The sequence below is a fragment of the Prunus dulcis genome, chromosome 6, assembly GCF_902201215.1.
Source record: "Prunus dulcis chromosome 6, ALMONDv2, whole genome shotgun sequence".
Classification (NCBI taxonomy): domain Eukaryota; kingdom Viridiplantae; phylum Streptophyta; class Magnoliopsida; order Rosales; family Rosaceae; genus Prunus; species Prunus dulcis.
This window is the reverse complement of record NC_047655.1, coordinates 19,658,231-19,680,408: the sequence shown is the minus strand read 5'-3', so window position 1 is coordinate 19,680,408 and position 22,178 is coordinate 19,658,231. Positions and strand designations below refer to the sequence as shown.

Below are 22,178 nucleotides of genomic sequence, written 5' to 3'. Positions count from 1 at the left end.
GGTTGTTACTATTCAAATGAATAGTGCATGCCCTAGCAATTTTTTGTTGATTTTTCACCCATTGTCATGGCAACCCAAAGGCAATCACTAGTCACATGAGATATGAGGAGAGGAATTTGTATAGAGTTTTGGTGTGGTAATTGAAGAATATGGCTAGATATTTATATAATATTTTTTTTTGGTTGAAATTTTTGGTATTTTTTTTTAAAAATTTGGTTATTTAAATTGGCTGCTGACGTCACAATGATGTTAGCATTGGTCACTTTGCCTAGGCAACAGCCCATGCAAGTCTTGCCTTTGAACTTGCCTAAGTTAGTGGAGCCCAACTCTTACCCTGACAAACCTTGGGTGGTGGAAACCGAATTGGGGGCCTCTTGCTTAGGTTAGGGCCAGGGATGGTTCCATGAACATGTTAACATGGGCTATAGCCCAAGATACTTGTTTTTTTTTTTTTTTTTTTTTTTTGGGACTAAATTAATACTCTAGCATAGCCAGCTGACAAGAAGAAAGAAAGAAAAAGGAGGAGAGGAAGAAGGAAAAAGGAAAAAGGAATAAAGAAAGAAAGAGAGGAGGAAAAAGAATTTAAAAAAAATAAAATAGAAGGAGAGATGATAAACAATCGGAAAGAAAGAGAGAGAGAAGAAATAGAATAAAAAAGGGGAAAGAAGAGGAAATAGAATAAAGAAACGGATGTGTGTGTTGGGATGAGATATATGTTTTTATTTTATTTTTACTTCAATTCCTTCTAAATATTTTCTAGTACATGTGTAGCTCTCCTCTGTTTTTTTCTTCTTTGTTTCCCTCCAATCCCTTCCAAATATTTCAACAATCTTATCAATAATTCCAAGATTTTTGTCTGTTTCAAATGTCAATATAATAAAAAAAAAGTTCTAAATATGAAGAAGAAAATATATTGAAAAAAGAGGGCTTATAATATTTTTTTTTTGGTAACAAACAAAGGCTTAAAATTTACCCACCAAACAAAAATTTAGTCCACGAATTTAGCCCATGTCATTTTCAAATTCTGGATCCATTCTTGGCTGGGGCCTCACGGTGGAATTGCTCTTAGATCCCAATCAAAGACTATTCATACAAAAGATCGATATTCAAATTAGAAACAAAGTTGTCATATAATTGTAATTGAATAAGTGTGGAACATGATAAATTCGATTAAAAAACTAAAGAAATTATAATATTAATAAAATTAGCTAGTCGATTTTCAATTTTGATGATTGTTGAAGGAGAATAGGAAAAATGAGCTGTTTGGATAGGAAACTAATATTGTAAGACCCCAATAAAGTGATTTGTGCCACAATAAAATTACAAGCGGGTATGTATTTGAAAGTTTCGCATGATATAGATATACGAGTAGCGTTGCTTTGCCATACTTGTATGTTAAATTACTTACATTGTCGTAGTGCGAATTTGAAACTCACATTCAGTATTGATCAATATAACCAAAAATAGTTGTAGAAAAAAAAAAAAAAAGATTTACTGTGGTCTCTCTTTAAGATTGTGATTGTGGGCATGTGGGTGTACTGTCGAATGTTGATTTGTCATGCCCTCAAGACACAAGAAAGTCCAAGGCTGACCCTCCTGCTGTCGTGAAAAGATAAAAGGCGAAAAATCATTTTCTAGTCCATTTGACAACCCAAACAAACCTTGAGAAAATAATGGATCCCTCCCACATTCCACATCAACTTTATCTTTCCCCTCAAGACTTACTGATTAGATATATTTTCTAATCCTTCTCTGCTGATTGGTGTGGTATGTATTAATTTATGCAGTTAAATGCATATATAATTCAGGGAGGGTCTTACTGTTTCCCAGAAACCAAACAGCTGATTTGAGGTAGTGGGCAATGGATACTCAAGCAGAGAAGGTGTATGTTGCCCTTGGAAATGATATACAAGATGGATTTAAGACCTTGCAGTGGACACTCAAGAAATGGAATTCAAAACCAATTTCCATTGTTATTCTCCATGTAACTTACAATATTTCCAAGGATTTTGTGTACACTCCATGTAAGTTGCAGAAATGGCTTTCAATTTCCTTGATTTTCAGTTTGATTGGAATTTAGCATCTTTTTACTATGTAGTTCCTTCTGTGTTTCTATTAGTTGGGAAGCTCCCTGCAAGTTCTCTGAGTGATGAGAAATTGGAAGTTCTTATGAAGTATGAGCAGGAAAAGATTGACAAGTTGCTGTCCAAGTACATATCATCCTGTGGGCAGGTTAGTTAATTGCTTAATTTGCTCCTTTGATTGCTGCTGGAATTGGTTCTTATACATTCCAGAACTTTGTTTCATGTTCATAGGTGAAGGCAGAATTGCTCAAAGTTGAAAGATGTGAGCAACCAATTCATAAAGTCATCACTGATTTGATTTTTACACACAAAATAACCAAACTGGTGATGGGATTCACGTTCTTGAAGACTTCATCTTGGTATGCCACAGCATCTACAAATAAACTTTCCAGAACAATTTAAACTATTCTAGTAATTTATTGTTCTTTTTTATTTTGTGGAAATTATCATGTGAATTACTTGTCCTTGATTGTAGGAGAATAAAGAGTGCAGTAAGTGGATCATTTTACGTTCATCATCACAAGCCCGATTTCTGCGAATTTTTCGTAATTTGTGGGGGAAGATTGGTTTTCCTTAGAGGAGAAAATAACAAAGGAATCATGGAGGATGATCAAGGGGTGATGGTTGCAAAAGTGAGAGAAAAAGGCAGTTTGAAAAGTTGGCTAGCAAAAATGTTCAATGAAAATTCAGCAGATTCCCTAGACAAAGTTTCTCACCCCTCTCTTAGATTTTCAACAAATCCCAACTCCCCAAATTCACAGAACCAATGGGAAAGTTGTGTCCAAGAAATCGAAAACTATTTCCAGCATCTGTTGTCTTTGAAATTAGATGAAGAAGAAGACTGTGGGCAGGGAAATGACAGAGTGCAGATCAGTCCAATGGAGTTGGCTAGGCCTGAACATGCGGATTTGAATATGGTAACTGTTAGCTAAATATCAAAATATCAAAGACATTTTCCTGCTACATGTGGCCTTAAGTTAATGTTAATTGAATTATTTATCTGTCCTGATCTCTAATTTTGCAGTAGGTAGAGAATGATGCATATAAATTCAACGGCTCCACTAGGCTCTCTTGCTTTTGTACCAAATACCAAATATTTTTCTTTCCTTTCTTATCTTTCTTTTTGACCTTGGAAGCATAAGACAGTGATGGTTATATTGGGATGATAATTTGGGTGTGTTTGGTGCTTAGACTTTGCTGCCTCCAACTTGAAACATGACAAACCCTTTTTATTTTTTAATGAAGGGACAGCCCAAATTAAGTATTATAAAGTTCCTTTGGATTTGAATTTGCAGATTGCTGCAGAAGACTTGGAATCTAGGAAGAAAATGTTAAGGGAAGCTCAAGAAACAATCAAGTTCAAACGAAAGGAAGCCAAGGCCAATGCCGAAAGGAGCACTAAAGCAGAATGGACCATTTCTTTATGCAATCGTAGGGTAATACATATATATACAAGTTAACCAGTTTTGTTTTTCTTATTTTTAATCTGAACTTTTATGTTGGATGGTTAAAGTGATTTATGATTTGTAGGCTGAAGAGCTTGAAGCAAAGATAAAAGAAGAGGTGACCAAGCGAGAAGATTTAAAGAAAGCATTAGATTCTGAGAAGGAACAGCTTCATGAAGTTATAATGGACACTGAGGAAAGCAAGAGTAGGCTAAACTCACTTATGGAGCTCCAGTATGAACTCTCAACAAAGCTCCACAATTCCTCATTGGCAAAATCAAACAGAGAGACCCAACTAGAAAAGGCAGTTAGCACCCGGGCAGAGATGGTGAGGGAGATTGAGGAACTGCGGCAGCAGAGAGAAGTTCTTCATCGTCGAATCGAGTTTTGTAAAGAGAAAGATGCCATTGGAATGGTTGCAAGGCTTAGTGACATGAGCTGTGGTTTTAAGGATTACACAGCAGAGGAGATCAGATTGGCAACAAATGATTTTTCGGAACGTTTGAGAATTAAACCAGGAGGTGATTGGACTAGTATGTATAGAGGCCGCATCAATCATGCCACAGTTGCAATCAAAATGCTCAACTCAGCTAATGGCATCTCTAAGCAGGATTTTCAAGCTAAGGTAAACAGTCTGTTGGGAATGTTTGCGTTCTGTTTTCTATTATGCTATATTGCTAAAAATGTGCAGTCCATATTCATAGTTCATTAACATACGTAACATATCAGACTGTCCAACATATAAACGATACTTCTGATTGTTTCAAATTGAATGAAAATGCTGATGCTTTATATATGTAGGTGACAGTTCTTAGCCACATTCGACACCCAAATTTGATCACCATGCTTGGATTCTGCACTGAGCTAAGGTGCATTGTGTTTGAGTACATGCACAATGGTAGCTTGAGAGACGTATTTTTAAGGGACATATTGTTCTCCTCTCAAATAAGCTCTAAGACAAGAAAGCGGACCCTAGGGTGGCACGACCGTGCCCGAATTGCTTCCGAAATTTGTTCAGGCTTGGGCTTTCTCCACACAGGGAAGCCGAGGCCCATTGTTCATGGCCGACTTTCCTTGTCTAACATCCTCTTGGACCGCAATCTCGTAACAAAGATCAGCGGGTTTGGGCTCTCCCTAAGTCATAATGAACAGAGTGTCCGATCAGATATTCGGGCTTTTGGGGTTTTGATGATGCATCTTTTAACTGGAAGGAATTGGGCTGGGCTGGGCCAGGCAATGAACATGGATCAGGCAGCTGTAGTCCGGGATCTAGATGAGATGGCGGGACAATGGCCGTTAGATTTGGCAGAGAAGCTTGCGGGCTTAGCCTTGAGGTGCTTAACAAGTAACCGTGGGCCTAGTAGAGATTTGAAGCTGGCAACAGTGATGGAAGAGCTCAATGAGTTGAAGAAAAGAGCTGATGATTTAGTTGCAAGTGAGCGGGCCATGGATAGAGATGTAAAAGCAAAGGACACCAATGATGTACCCAGTTTTTTCCTCTGCCCCATTTTTCAGGTTAGTTAAACCCTAAACTCTAAATCCTGAATCAGAAACGAATTTAGTAAGCATAATTTACTGTCGTAAAGTGTAAACATGGTTAATTTTGCAGGAAGTGATGAAGAATCCACATGCGGCAGCTGATGGGTTTTCATATGAACTAGACGCAATAGAGGAATGGCTAAGAATGGGGCATGACACATCGCCCATGACAAACTTAAGGCTCAAGCACACATTTCTTACCCCTAATCATACTCTTCGTTCCCTCATCCAGGAATGGCATAATAAGAGATTACTTCCACCTCCATAACACACATATATATATATATATATAGTAAATTCAGATTAGAGAATTATGAGGCCCAAAAAGAAGAGAGAGGGAGAGGAGAATTGAGCTTTTTTTTAAATATTTTGTTCATAAATGGACTGGTGTACCTCTTGACCTTTGATTAGGATGCTTTATTGGTTGGTTGTATTTGATATGAGGAACTGTATTTGAACTAAAAAAATCTGTTGTAGATTGTAAGAGCGATTAGCTTTATATGTTTTTTTTATTATCATTAATTGAACAATCTTATGTAGATTATAATGAATAAGAGAAATATATTTTTCTCAGCACTCCATATTTCAAAAAAATTTCACAAATTTTTTTTCTATTAATTGTCCATTCAAAATTGCTGATGTCATTAACAAAAGAGTAAAGTGCCGTTTTCTCCCTTCAACTATGACGCTAATCGAACTTAATCCTCTGAACTAAAAAAACAGCCAATTTATCACTTGAACTTATCAAAACAGCCAATTTAGCCCTTACCATTAAGTATTTCGAATTTCATCCAATTTTCCGTTAATAATAAAGGTAAATTTATAATTTCCAGTAAAATGAAAAAATCAAAAGATAAAATAATAAGGTAAAATAAAAACAATTAACAATAAGATAACTTTGTTATAAAATTTTAAAATATAAAAAAAGAAAAAGAAAAAAAAGCAGCCTTGCAGGCCCACCCTTCGTCCACCCACCGAGAAATGTGGATGCTGTACATCTTCTATCAATAACCATATCCACAATCTAACAAGAGTATTATAAAGCAGAAGTTGATTTGTAAGTGATGATAAGGGGGTCAGAGTCAGACTAGTCTTGAAAGAAATAGAAAAAACATATGAAAATTGCCAGCACCCTTACATAGAAAAAATCCTTACCATTTGTTGGCAAATTTGGAGTCAACGAAATAAGTTACCTTTTCAACAAACACAACAGGATACCTGTGCTTTTTGTTAAAATTTATCTCTATGATTTTTGGAATTTGCATGGAAAAATGAGGAAGAAAAAGAGGAGACATTTATTCAGTTATATAAAATGGCAACCTCCGGATGATGATGTGTGGAAATTAAACTTAGATGGTACTGTTAAAAATACTGGTTATGCAACAACTGGTTTTGTCATACGTGAGTGGCATGTTTCTGTCAAAGTAGCAGGTTTTTTTCCCGTAGGTTTTACTTTAGTTCTCCAAGATGAATCCATGGCTTTAAAATATGGTTTGACTTGGGCAAGACGTTTAGGACTTTCCTCGATCAGTCTGACATTGTTTGAATTGGAATTGGAATCCCATGATTCCAATTCGATTCATTCGAAAATTAGGCCTACTTATACACACATTCTATGGCAATGACATGTTGGCTTCTTTACGGTAATACTTAGGTCAGTTTTAGCGGTTTTGAGTGTTGCGATACAAAATGTCAGTCCTAAATATGGTATGATTAGAACATCTTTAAGGGAGTATGCAAAAGAATATCTTTCTATAATAGAGTAGGCATTCATATATATATATTTTTTGGGTCCAAAGGAATGAAATTTCATTGCCAAAACAAAGATACAACTTATAAGAGCACTTGCACCCATTGTGCCATGGCAAAGGGCAAGGGCAAGTAAGGGTAGACATTTTTCATGTGAATAATAACTGACCTAACAATTTTTTTTTATGCATTCCCACCTATTGCTGTGGCAACCCAAGGGCAACTACTATTTACATGCAGGGCAGTCCCTGAGATTTTGAGGGCCCTGTGCGAAACTTAAATTTGGGCCTCACATAATCTAATACGAAAATACTATAAATAAAAATTTGCCATAACTTAATGTCATAAATAATTTTTTTATAACTAAAAGTCACCATCAATAAACATGTAATGACAATCCGACATCAAATTCATAAAAATTTAAATGTTTCCATTTGATAAAGTTAAATATTAGTATGTTTGGTACAAAAAAAATAAGCTCCTTGTGCCCCTATAAAATCCCTTACTGCCTCCAATAATCAATTTGTGTTTAATAGGAAAAAAAAAATTGGCAATCACAAATTAAAGAGTAGTTGCACACAAATGTCATTAACAATGAAAAATTCCAAAACCCTATAACCTAGAAGAAAACCCTAGCAAGAAATAGATAAATAAACTATATTCCCATATAACCAATCATAAACATGATAATAATTTAATAAAATAAGTCATGTAATATATAGAATAGATTGAAATTTAGATACATACCTGAATTTGAATTGAGATTTGAAACTGACTATTTGATTTTGAGTGGTCTTTATGAATTTACGAATTAGGGTTTTCTTTTGTTGGTGTTGAAATTCCTAAAATTGAAAGAATAACAAACATTGTCAAAGGATTGAAAAAAGAACCAAAGAGAGATTGTTGAATGATGACGATTACTTACTAGAGAATCAGAAGAAACTACGAAGTTTTTTTTGTTTTGTTTTGAATGAAGAGAGTACTTTTCTTGGAGGAGAAAACTTTTTTTATTTTAAAGAAAAAAAAGGGAGGAGTAGAAAGTGTTTGGGGGATATATATATACTACTTCTATGGTTAGCTAAGCTTCGATGTTCCTTTTTTTTAAAAGGCTTTTTGTTTTTATTTATTTATAATTATGTAAAGTTTGTTGTTATAATGCAAAAATAGTATAAAAAAGGGCAAATAGATGGACTCGAAGTCAGGCGCTTTTGTTAAGTGAATATGTGTTCGAGCCAACTCCACCAAGCACACTCTTGTGCAAATGTCCAGCACGATATAATATATATACAATTCCTATAATATTAATATATGTATAATATAAATATTTTTTTTTTTGGGGCCCTCAAGAATCCAGGGCTCTGTGCCGTGGCGCCACTTGCACCACCCCAGGGCCGCCCTTGTTTACATGAGATATGAGGAGAGGAATTTGTATAAATTTTGGAATAAGAAGTGAAGAACATAGCTAAGTATTTATAGGAAAAAAAAATCTGAGTTTTTTCCCTTTTAAAATTTTTTTTTTTTTGGTATTGAAATTAGTTGTTGACATTAGCATGACGTCACTTTGCTCAGGCAGTAGCCTAGGCAAGTCTTGCCTTTGAGCTTGCCTAGTTTCATGGGCTCACTTTTTACCATGGCAAAAGGTGATGGGTGGAAGTTGTTTTTGGAGCCTAAGCCCTCTTTTGTCATGGTAAAAAGTGATGGGTGGAAAGTGCTCTAAGGTTGCCCAAATACCCAAAAATAAAAAAATAAAATAAAATAAAGGAAAAATAAAAATAAGGGCTCAAACATAGCAAAACAAAACCCGATCTAAAATACCAAAATAGGAGGCCCAAAACAACAAAAGCCCACAACATACAAAAACCCCAACATCTAACTCTAAACAAAACAAGCTGTCGTCGCCACCACCAGAAAAGTTGCTGTTGCCATAAAAAGAGCAAGGTCCATGTGAACCAAGAGAGAGGAGATGTGAAGAGTGTGGATTTTGGGGGGCAAGCCACTATGCATCGTACTCAAGCAATCTATCAAGTAGTGATAAAAAATGACCATAGATAAACAGAGCCCACAAGTGCAGATCCAAGTCTTAGATATGAGACAGGGTTGATGGAGTAAAACAACTGCACCAATCCAGTGGCAAACCAAGTAAATTTTAGGGATAGAGGGCATTTGGGTTTGAGATTTGGTGGGAGGAGAGACATAGGTAGATGGAGTCGTGGAAGGGTGAGAGGAAAGAGAGATGGGGGAGAAGTGATTTAGCAAAAAGAGAGGAATTTCAGGTGGGGAAGTAAAGGATTTATGGACCAACATGAGAAAATACAAGAGAGGAAGGGCTTTCAAAGGGAAAAACTGAGAGGAAAGGAAAGGAAAATAGCCACACAAAAAAGAAGCAGAGTAGCCACACCAAAGGAGGCGGGGGAGCCGCCCCGAAGGGTGAAAGGTGAGGCACCAGGAGAGGACTAGGGGTGGGCACGGTCCGGATTGGTTCGGTTTTACTCTCAAACCACAGCTGAACCAATAAGAAAATAACGGTCCGGTTTGGTTCGGATTAGCCTAAAATCATAATGGAAACCGAACCAATCCAAACCACTTGTAATCGGTTTGGTTCGGATTGGTTCGGCCGGTTTGTGCCTAACACAAAACCATGCATTTTTCAACATGCTCTTACATTATAATGCTAACATTTTGCCATTATATCATTCCATTCCATTCCATCAAAGGCTAATACAACATCATTCCATTTATTCAAAGGTTGTCCAATGTCTAGCATGCATCTAAGTTTACAATTTCCATCAAAACAAACATTCTAAAGTTCATAAGAAATGAATACAAGATGATAAAACTAAGAAAGAAAGGCTGCCCAAAATACAAGTTCATAATTTTCATTTAATCAAAAGCTGTCCAGTTTCCAGCATTCATATAAGTTCACAATTTCCATCAAAACAAACATTCTAAAGTTCATAAGAAATGAATACAAGATGATAAAACTAAGAAATGAAAGGCTATCCAAAATACAAGTTCATAATTTCCATTTAATTAAAGGCTGCCCAATTTCCAGCATGTCCCCATTCAATTAAAGGCTGCCCAATTCAGAATTAAAGGCTGCACATAAAAGCAGTTTAATCAACACAAATTTTAGGATACAAGATGATCAAAATAAGAATTGAATAAGAAAATTACCATAATTGCAAGGTTGTGCATCAATAGAGAATCAATCAGTGAAAATGTGCATAGGCGCACTAGCATTTGATCTCTGCATTTCTATATAAAAAATATACATAATCATATATTTAGCTTTAGCAGGAAAAAAACAACACTTTATAAGCAATTAATTGAGAAAAATATATATACCTAACTCAACGGTTTCATAAAACTCCATCTCCTCACTATACCATAATTTATTTACTTCAGCAATTCCAGCAACATATATTGGTTAGTTTGTTAAGTAAATATTAAATTACCATGCTTCAAGCATGACTGAAAAGTTATGTTGGTAAGAAATTTCTCAACACCATAGTGTCTGCTGATATAAACAAATAGGTATAAGATTATCCAAGGAATATTGAAACATTTCATATGCTTCACAAACAAAAAAGAGCCTGAATCAAACATAAAATTGTTACATACGACATCAAACACTATCTGGAAGGCCACAACAAAACAACTTGAAAATGAAATAAATGGCGGTTTTATTGTCACTCACCCGACTGATGATGAAGTGAAACTATGTGATGAGATTTATTTTGGTCTACCAGTGCAGAGGCAACTGTGCCATAACTCTCTCATCCTTGTCATATCCAGTAGGCAAAGCAGAACAATCACTCTAAAAGTAAAAGAAGGATGAAACAACGTCAGGCACATAAAGATATTTTCTATTCACAAATGGGGATGAATAGAGATGCTGAGAAATGCTTCAATTTCCCGGAAGAACCGTCAAGAAACAGAGACGTATCAAGATTAAACCGATAAGCTCTATTGGAGAAGATGACTATCGAAAAATTAGACCCCAAAGAATCGCAGCAATAGCTAACGCCAGTTAAGACATTTATCTAGCTCTTCAAAACAGTCAGGCTCATTTGCATCAACTATTACAATCATACAAAACATGGAAACAATACGAACTTATACTGTCCAGTAAAAGAAAGAAAGAGACTGAGTGAGTCAAGCACATACAAATGGGTTTGATGATGGAGGAGGTGCGACTCTGGCTGTGCGACGATGAAGATGGCTGTGCAACGATGATGATGGAGGTGCGACGCCAAAGAGATTTTTGCTATGTGAGAATGGGTTTGATTGAAGCAATGGAGGTTGTGGTGGTTCAAATCTATGGTGGCTTTTCTAGGGTTGAAATGGTTGAGAGTGAGGCTGCGTAAGGAAGAGAAGCTCAATCTGAAAATAGGTGCTTTGGAGTCCAATTCAGTGCTGCTGGGTGTACACTAACACTTTTAAGTAGCCACTCAACCATTGACACATGTAAATTAATATATATAAATATATATATATATATATATATATAATTAATTAATATTTAAACGGTTCGGTTCGGATTAACACAGTTTTTTAAAACTTCAAACCGCAGCTGAACCAAATTACTCCGGTTTGGTTCGGATTTAAAAACTGTTGACTTTTTTAAAGTCAAAACCAATCCAAACCGGAAAATACGGTTTGGTTCGGCCGGTTTGGTCGGATCGGCCGGATTGATGCCCACCCCTAGAGAGGACTTTGGAGGTGAGAGAAATTTTAGAGAAAAAGAGATTTAATAGAGTACGCATTCAAGTAGGTAAAATTGACCTATCCCATCCAATAAGGCAAAGTTTTTTTAAAATGTGGATAAGGCAATGTTGGCTACTTAAAAAACAATAGGTATATTGGATCTCTCGTTTACATTTTATAGTAAAATGGCATCTTCTCTCGCACCTATTTTTTATAAAAATATTTTAAAAAAAGTAAATGCAAAATATAAAAATAAATAATATAACAATGGTTTCTACGATTGCATGGTCTATTCTATTAAAATGACTCTTTTTTTTTTCTTTTTTTCTTTTTGCAGATAAATAGCACTACTACATTTTACACTTTGCGCGACGAAGAGAATTTCGTGGCACAAAATACATTGTAGTCGCACAAATTTCATCGCGACAGAAACTTTGTCGCGCAGAATCCATCGCGCAAAGATCGTGAAGAAAGACTTTGCGCGACGAAAAAATATTGGTCGCGCAAAGTTTTGCGGGACGAAAAACATTGGTCGCCCAAAGGTTTGAGCGACGAAAAATATTTGTCGCGCAAAGTTTTGCGCGACGAAACACATTGGTCGCGCAAAGTCTTAAAAAAATATATAAAAAATAAAAAATTCCCACGTCCCATATTTGGTACCCACTCAAATTTTTAGAATTTTGCGCGACAAATACTAACGTCGCGCAAATATTTGCGCGACGAAATATTTTTTGTGTTTAAAATTTTTTTAATTAAAATAAACTAATTTAATAGTTTGCGGTACGAAATATTTTCTCGCGCAAGGTTTTTGACTTTTTGTTTTATTATTTCTTTAATATTAATTAGTTTATATTAATTTATTCAAATTTTTACTTTTTAAATTTAATTTAATTGTATGATTTTTTAAAATCACTTTAATTTAAATTGATATTAATTTAATTATATTAATTTTTTTAATTACTTTAATTTAAATTGACATATTCAAAATAAAATTACATATGAAAAATAGTGATCAAATTATCCAATAAATATATATATAATATTCAAAATGTACACATAAATTAACAAAGTACAATAATAAAATCCTAATACAAGCATATTGTGGTGGTAGTGGTGGATAATATGTTTTGATAGCTTCCTAATCCTCAACTTTAGCCATCAAAGTCTCGATGATTACCTACAAAAAAAAACAAATATGGTCAAATAACAACAACAACAAAAAAAATAATGCATAATCTCCCCTAAAATTGTTATACCACAAATCCAACCCAAACTCCAATCTCTCCCCTTTACTCAACCCCAAACCCCACACAAACTCAAAACTAACTCCAAAAACACATATTAATGAAAAAAATTTAAAATTTGGAGAGAATATACCTTTTGGCAAGATTGAGAGTGAGTGAGAATGAGAGGGAGAAGTGAGTGTGAGAGAATTAGATAAGATAGTGATAGAGAGATGAGAGAGTGAGAGATAGTGAAAAGATAGATGAGAGAGTGAGTGAGAGAGAGAGATAGTGAAGAGAGAGATGAGAGATTAAGTGAGAGGAGTGAGTGTGAGAGAAAGGGTGGGATTTGGGGAGAGGGAAAGAGTAGAGGAAGACTTTGAGAAAATGGTGGAGGAGTTATTTCGATTTAAAAAATTGTATCACTTTGCGCAACGAAAAATATTGTTGGTTGCGCAAAGTTTTGCGCGACAAAAAATATTGGACTATTGATTGCGCAAACTTTTGCGCGATGAAACATATTACTCGCGCAAAGTTTTGCACGACGAATATAGGAATATTGGTCGCGCAAAGTGTAAAAAAATTATTTTTTTTTAAAAAAAATTTCCTTCATCCCATTTTTGGTACCCGCCAAAAATTTTTATTTTTTGTGCAACGAAAAATACATATTGGTCGCGCAAAGTCTAAAATATTCCCGCGTCCCATTTTTGGTACCCACCCAAATTTTTGTGCTATGAAAAATATATATTGGTCGTGCAAAGTTTTGAGCGACAAAAAATATTGGTTGCGCAAAGTCTAAAGTTTTTGTTTTAAATTTTAAAAACCAGCATCCCATTTTTGGTACTGACCCAAATTTTTTTAGTTTTGCACGACGAACTGTTGGTCGCGCAAACTTTTGAGAGACGAAAAATTGGTTCGTAGCACAATATTTATAAAAATAATTGGTAGGAATAAAAAAAATAAAAAAATTATTTTATGATTTAAAATATAATTAAGGTGAAAGCTACTTAATAAATATATATACTATTCAATTTCTTAAGTGTTATACGTACAAAATAAATAAATTTAAAGCTACTTAATAAATAAATATATATATACACACACACACACACACACACACTTCAACGATCTAACCATAAGACTTGTTTGTATATACTTCAAGATCGTATACCCCAAAAATCACAAAAAACAAACATTCAGAGATTTAGTAACGGGACAAAACTTTTCGATGTTATAAATGAAAAATCACGATTTAACGGTTATTTTAACTCCGATTTTGATGATTTTTTTACAGCTACACTCCTTGACCCTATATGAATACAATGACTGAATTTGATCTTCAATTTAAAATATTTACACTAGTGGATACCACAAAATCTTATGTTATATTTAACAAAAGTATAAATAAACTCTTAATTGTTAGTGAATATATTGTTTTGATGGCATATGCATTCTACGAAACTAGTTTCAACGATCCAACCGTCAAACTTGTTTGTTTATACTTCGAGATCATATACGTCAAAAATAAGAAAAAAGAAACATTCATAGATCAAGTAACGGGACAAAATTTTTCGACGGTCATAAATGAAAAATCATGATTTAACGGTTATTTTAACTCCAATTTTGATGATTTTTTACAGCTACACTCTTTGACCCTATATGAATACAATGACTGAATTGGATCTTCAATTTAAAATATTTACACTAGTGGATACCACAAAATCTTATGTTATATTTAACGAAAGTATAAATAAACTCTTAATTGTTAGTGAATATATTGTTTTGATGGCATACGCATTCTAAGAAACTAGTTTCAAAGATCCAACCATCAAACTTGTTTGTTTATACTTCGAGATCATATACGCCAAAAATCGAAAAAAATAAACATTCAGAGATTAAGTAACGGGACAAAACTTTTCGACGGTTATAAATGAAAAATCATGATTTAACGGTTATTTTAACTCCGATTTTGATATTTTTTACAGCTACACTCCTTGACCCTATATGAATACAATGACTGAATTTGATCTTCAATTTAAAATATTTACACTAGTGGATACCACAAAAACTTATGTTATATTTAACGAAAGTATAAATAAACTCTTAATTGTTAGTGAATATATTGTTTTGATGGCATACACATTCTACGAAACTAGTTTCAACGATCCAACCATCAAACTTGTTTGTTTATACTTCGAGATCATTTACGCCAAAAATCGAAAAAAATAAACATTCAGAGATCAAGTAACGGGACAAAACTTTTCGACGGTTATAAATGAAAAATCATGATTTAATGGTTATTTTAACTCCGATTTTGATGATTTTTTACAGCTACACTCCTTGACCCTATATGAATACAATGACTGAATTTGATCTTCAATTTAAAATATTTACACTAGTGGATACCACAAAATCTTATGTTATATTTAACGAAAGTATAAATAAACTCTTAATTGTTAGTGAATATATTGTTTTGATGGCATATGCATTCAACAAAACTAGTTTCAACGATCCAACCGTCAAACTTGTTTGTTTATACTTCGAGATCGTATATGCCAAAAATCGAGAAAAAATAAACATTCAGAGATCAAGTAATGGGACAAAACTTTTCGACGGTTATAATGAAAAATCACGATTTAACAGTTATTTTAACTCCGATTTTGATGATTTTTTACAGCTACACTCCTTGCCCCTATATGAATACAATGAACTAACTCGATCGTCAATTTAAAATATATATTTTCTAACAAAAACCCAATCCGAACAACAATAATATATTTTTCTAACAAAAATCCGATCCGATCTAAAATAATAAATTTAAAGCTACTTAATAAATATATATACCATTTAATTTCTTAAGTGTTATGCATACAAAATAAAAAACAAAAATAAGTTGGTTTAGGCGACGAAATGTTTGGATTACGTCATGCAAAGATTTTAAAAAATAATTTTTTAATTTTATTTATTTTTATAAGGACTTTGCGCGACGAAGTTTATTGTTTCGTCGCGCAAAGTCACTTTGAGTGATGAATTATTTTTCGTCGTGCAAAATTTGGTCGTGCAAGACTTTGAGCGACGATGTATTGTCGTCGCGTAAAAGTTTGTCGCGCGAAGTGACTTTCCGCGATGAATTATTTTTCGTCGCGCAAAATTTGGTCGCGCAAGGGTTTTTTTTTACTAGTGTAGATAGGTAAAATGTCACCTTAAAATGACCTTTTTTTGACAGACAAATAGATAGGTAAAATATCACCGTAAAATGATCCTTTTTGGCAGACAAATAGATAGATAAAATGTCACCTTAAAATGACCCTTTTTTATCAGACAAATAGATAGGTAAAAAGTCACTTTGTTGTTATAGTATACATTTAATATTTACTCCCCTTGAGATGTTATGTTTGTGTTGTACTGCGTCCACTAGTCCTAACTATTTTAATATGGTCCCTACACTAATACATATAGAACGATGCACCTACATAGTAGACTAAATAAATAATGATAACCATAAATAGCTAGGAAATTTTTTAGAGTATATATTATTGGAAAAGAAAGTAATTAAAAAAAAACCTTATTGATAATTTCAAAAAAATAAAATAAAATAAACCCAAAAATAAAGAAGAAAATAGGATTTATAGAGTTCATATCTAGTTTTGGATACAAAAAAGATCCAACGGTCACAATTAATTATGAAATCAAAGAATTATGAAATACAATTAGTATACTACTATAACCAGAATGTATAATCCCACATCTATATATATATATATATATATATATATATATAAATATAAAGCAACTGTGTATATCCTCCATTGGAAGTCAACTCATCATCAACATTATAGTAAGTGTCATTCTAATTAATCTTTCTTCTTGTTGAACCTCCAGTTTGACATCAAAATTTCAAATGGGTAGCCTCAAGTTCGATCATCCACATGAAAACAACAGTAATTCTTCACTAAGCCACTTCCAGTTGAGCCCTTCAAGATGCTACGCGGAAACGAGGTATGAATGTATTTTGATTTGAGGTTGAGGGGGCATGTTAGAAATGCAAATCAATCAATGCATGAATTGGTTGGTGAAATTGGACTGTTCTCCACCGAAATTCATTAATTTATCAAACAAACATGTTTTTTTTTTTTTAATACCATTTGTATAAAGTTGTACATCTTTGACATAGGGTAGCTGCTGTCTTTAATTTTTTTTTTCAGATAGCTTTAATTGCTATCGCTATATAGTAAGTAGTAAAGTCCCTCTTAAACAAAGATCTTGTTGCTTCCTTTACTTGTTTGAGAGAGGTGTGCACCCGAATTATTTGGTATTAGTTTGTTCATCCTTCAGTTTCACATCCAATATTCCAAATGGGTAGCCTCAAGCTCGACCATCCACAAGAAGACAACAGCAATTCTTCCCCTATGGAAATGAGTAGCGCTCTGGATCCTGTGGAATTCAGGAGGCAAGGCCACATGATGGTAGACTTCATAGCAGATTATTACCAAAACATAGACAAGTACCCAGTCCTAAGCCAAGTTGATCCGGGTTATCTCCGAAAGCGCTTGCCGGAGTCTGCCCCAGATAACCCAGAGCCAATTGAAACCATCCTCCAAGATGTGCAGGAACATATTGTTCCTGGCCTAACACATTGGCAAAGTCCTAGCTTCTTTGCATACTTTGCTTCAAATGTTAGCATAGCAGGGTTTCTTGGTGAAATGCTTAGTACCGGGTTCAATGTGGTGGGCTTCAATTGGGTGTCATCTCCAGCCGCAACTGAGCTAGAAAGCATAGTCATGGATTGGCTTGGAAACCTGCTTAGTCTTCCCAAGTCTTTCCTTTTCTCTGGCAATGGTGGTGGTGTAATACATGGGAGCACTTGTGAGGCCATTGTTTGCACCATGGCAGCTTCCAGGGATCAAATGCTGAGCCGAATTGGTGGAGACAACATAGGGAAGCTAGTTGTGTATGGATCAGACCAAACACATAGTGCACTTCAAAAGGCTTCCCAAATTGTTGGAATCAACCCCAAGAATTTCCGGGCCATCGAGGCTACAAGGTCAACAACATTTGCACTATCACCCGAATCTTTAAAATTGGCAATATCTTCAGACATAGAAGCTGGGCTGGTGCCATTGTTTCTATGTGCCACCGTTGGAACAACCGCGACCACCGCAGTTGATCCATTGGGCCCACTATGCGATGTTGCGAAACATCATGGCATGTGGGTTCACGTGGATGCAGCATATGCAGGGAGTGCATGCATTTGCCCCGAGTTTCGCCATTTCATTGATGGCATTGAGGGTGTGGATTCATTTAGCTTCAATGCACACAAATGGTTCTTTACTGGACTCGATTGTTGCTGTCTCTGGGTTAAGAATCCAGGCGCGTTGATAAGTTCACTCTCAGCCAATCCCGAGTTTTTGAGGAACAAGCCGACAGATTCAAAGCAAGTGGTGGACTACAAGGACTGGCAAATAGCCCTAAGCCGGAGGTTCCGGGCCATGAAACTATGGCTTGTGCTTAGAAGCTATGGCGTGGTTAACCTTAGAAACTTTCTTAGGAGCCATATCAAAATGGCCAAGCTTTTTGAAGGGCTTGTAGCCATGGACCAAAGGTTTGAGATTGTGGTGCCTAGAAATTTCTCCATGGTTTGCTTTAGGGTTTCACCATGGGTTGCAACAAGTAAGGGCACTCCAACAACTCCAACTTCAAATAGTTTTCATCAAAATGGTATTGAGATTAATGTTGAAAAATGTACAAATGAAGTCAATTGCAAGTTGCTGGAGGCCATCAATGCGTCGGGTCGTGTATTCATGACTCATGCCATGGTTGGAGGTATGTACGTGATACGGTGCGCAGTGGGTGTAACCCAAACAGAGGAAAAACACATAGCCATGGCCTGGAAAGTGGTGCAAGAGCATGCAGATGTCATCCTCAAGAACCATGGTGATGATGGTGATGCAAATTTGAAGCTTGCATTGTTGGACAAGATTGCATGATAATTAGAATATCTCAGTGCAGAGAATGTATGAATAATTAAACCATACAAATTTGTAATGTCCATGTTTTCCTTTTAAATTTGGTCTGTCTGTATTAATTTCTACGTTAATGTTGGTAGTTTTTTTTTTTTTTTTTGTGTTATTTCGACAAAATCAAAAAATGTAAACATGTTATGTGTTGATTAAATAAAATATATTATGAATTGCATAATTATGTTTTTTTTCTTCAAGAGATTTCTTTTTGAAAGATGCAATAACATATTAAATTCACACATATTATACAAATGCTAGAAGATTCGAATTTAGGACCTTTTTTGCGAGATCAATTGCTCCAAACCACTATCCTAATAAGTTCTTTGCGATTGCATAATTATGTTTCTGAGTGGTAATGTGTGATCAAATATTTGTTAAAGTTAATACTTGATTGACAATACAAAAAAAAGGTTAATGATTGTAATGTTTTATATGTTTTGAAATATTTTGGATTGCATGGCAACTAGAAGGCCACGTTTGTGGTAGGTTGGTTGTTGGCCATCATAAAGCCTACTGCTCTATTGAAGTGGAGATGTTGAGTGTGATTATTTGTACAAACAGTGAGAGAGACGTACGGTATTGTTTTGCGTGAGAAGAACAAGACTTCTTTAATAAAAAAAATTAAAAAAAAAAGAAAAAAGAAAAAAAAGGTCAGGTGTGATGTATTGAACCACATATCTTATGAGATCAATTATGTGGCTATGTTTCTAAAGTAGCAACTCAAAATTCTAAGCATAATTATGCTAAAATAATTAATTTTGTCACGAGGTTACCGTTTCCATTAATTAATTAGTTATTTATTACATAACCTTGAACACATAATAAAAAATTGGGGACATATTGAGATGAATGCCTAACGAAAGCCACCGAGATCCTGTCTTGATTATGAATTATGAATTACTTTTGACTAAAATAACAATGAAACAAAAGAAGACTGCATGCAGCTATAATTAAACAACCCCCACCGTCCCTTGTCATTTTGAATTAGACAGATCACCTCCTAGTCGAGTCACAAGTTCAGAACACAAGCACAACAGTCGGTGCATTGAGTTTACAATGCAGCACATGAGGAGGCCCTCCTAGCTATGTTGAGATTACTGAAATTATCTGTAGGATGATTAAGAATATTTAGAGGGGGTAAATAGCCCAATTTAAAATTATAATCAATAAATAAAAAATAAATTTTGGAAGCAGGATTGATATGGCTTATCAATTCTGAAACGTGCTGAGTATAAAATAAAAGAACACATAGAGAATTATTTTAAGCGGTAAAACCTCACATTTGGGGAAAATTCACTGGACTCCTCAGTTCAACACAAATCCACTATCACTAGTAAAAAAAACCCCTTGCGCGACCAAATTTTGCGCGACGAAAAACTATTCGTCGCTTAAAGTCTTGCGCGACAAACTTTTGCGCGACGACAATACATCGTCGCTCAAAGTCTTGCGCGACCAATTTTGCGCGACGAAAAATAATTCGTCGCTCACGCGAAGTGACTTTGGGCGACGAAAAATAATTCGTCGCTCAAAGTGACTTTGCGCGACGAAAAGTAAACTTCGTCGCGCAAAGTCCTTATAAAAATAAATAAAATAAAAAAAATATTTTTAAAAATTTTTTCCATGACGTAATCCAAACATTTTGTCACCTAAACCAATTTATTTTTGTTTTTTATTTTGTATGCATAACACTTAAGAAATTAAACGGTATATATATTTATTAAGTAACTTTAAATTTATTATTTTAGATCGGATCGGATTTTTATTAGAAAAATATATTCTTGTTGTTCGGATTGGGTTTTTGTTAGAAAATATATATTTTAAATTGACGATCGAATTATTTCATTGTATTCATATCGGGTCAAGGAGTGTAGCAGTAAAAAATCATCAAAATCGGAGTTAAAATAACCGTTAAATCTTGATTTTTCATTATAACCGTCGAAAAGTTTTATCCCCTTACTTGATCTCTGAATGTTTATTTTTTCCGATTTCTGGCTATATGATCTCGAAGTATAAACAAACAAGTTTGATGGTTGGATCGTTGAAACTAGTTTTTTTGAATGCATATGCCATCAAAACAATATATTCACTAACAATTAAGAGTTTATTTATACTTTCGTTAAATATAACATAAGATTTTGTGGTATCCACTAGTGTAAATATTTTAAATTGAAGATCAAATTCAGTCATTGTATTCATATAGGGTCAAGGAGTGTAGCTGTAAAAAATCATCAAAATCGGAGTTAAAATAACCATTAAATCTTGATTTTTCATTTATAACCATCGAAAAGTTTTGTCCCGTTACTTGATCAATGAATGTTTATTTTTTCCGATTTTTGGCGTATATGATCTCGAAGTATAAACAAACAAGTTTGACGGTTGGATCGTTGAAACTAGTTTCGTAGAATGTGTATGCCATCAAAACAATATATTCACTAACAATTAAGAGTTTATTTATATTTTCGTTAAATATAACATAAGATTTTGTGGTATCCACTAGTGTAAATATTTTAAATTGAAGATCAAATTCAGTCATTGTATTCATATAGGGTCAAGGAGTGTAGCTGTAAAAAATCATCAAAATCGGAGTTAAAATAACCGTTAAATCATGATTTTTCATTTATAACCGTCGAAGAGTTTTGTCCCGTTACTTGATCTATGAATGTTTATTTTTTCCGATTTTTGGCGTATATGATCTCGAAGTATAAAAAAACAAGTTTGACGGTTGGATCATTGAAACTAGTTTCGTAGAATGCATATGCCATCAAAACAATATATTCACTAACAATTAAGAGTTTATTTATACTTTCGTTAAATATAACATAACATTTTGTGGTATCCACTAGTGCAAATGTTTTAAATTGAAGATCAAATTCAGTCATTGTATTCATATAGGGTCAAGGAGTGTAGCTGTAAAAAAAATCATCAAAATCGGAGTTAAAATAACCGTTAAATCGTGATTTTTCATTTATAACTATCGAAAAGTTTTGTCCCGTTACTAGATCTCTGAATGTTTGTTTTTTGTGATTTTTGGGGTATACGATCTTGAAGTATATACAAACAAGTCTTATGGTTAGATCGTTGAAGTGTGTGTGTGTGTGTGTGTATATATTTATTTATTAAGTAGCTTTAAATTTATTTATTTTGTACATATAACACTTAAGAAATTGAATAGTATATACATTTATTAAGTAGCTTTCACCTTAATTATATTTTAAATCATAAAATAAAATATTTTTATTTTTTTATTATTCATAACAATTATTTTTATAAATATTGTGCTACGAACCAATTTTTCGTCTCTCAAAAGTTTGCGCGACCAACAGTTCGTCGTGCAAAACTCAAAAAATTTGGGCGAGTACCAAAAATGGGACGCGGGTTTTTAAAATTAAAAAAAAAAAACTTTAGACTTTG

The 22,178-nt window shown here is 34.2% G+C and overlaps 2 protein-coding genes across 2 annotated transcripts; both read left to right on the top strand.

Moving 5' to 3' along the window:
* Window positions 1–1,583: 1,583 nt before the first annotated feature.
* LOC117632435 (putative U-box domain-containing protein 50) lies at window positions 1,584–5,567 on the top strand. The gene is made up of 8 exons (XM_034365904.1): window positions 1,584–2,024; window positions 2,120–2,232; window positions 2,316–2,443; window positions 2,560–3,001; window positions 3,380–3,520; window positions 3,615–4,154; window positions 4,331–5,044; window positions 5,139–5,567. The coding sequence occupies exons 1-8, from the start codon at window positions 1,862–1,864 to the stop codon at window positions 5,334–5,336; spliced, it is 2,439 nt and encodes an 812-aa protein (XP_034221795.1). The 5' UTR covers window positions 1,584–1,861; the 3' UTR covers window positions 5,337–5,567.
* An 11,477-nt stretch (window positions 5,568–17,044) lies between these two features.
* Window positions 17,045–18,833, top strand: LOC117631996 (tyrosine/DOPA decarboxylase 1-like). Its single transcript, XM_034365355.1, has one exon. The coding sequence runs from the start codon at window positions 17,103–17,105 to the stop codon at window positions 18,732–18,734; it is 1,632 nt and encodes a 543-aa protein (XP_034221246.1). The 5' UTR covers window positions 17,045–17,102; the 3' UTR covers window positions 18,735–18,833.
* The last annotated feature ends 3,345 nt before the right edge of the window (window positions 18,834–22,178 follow it).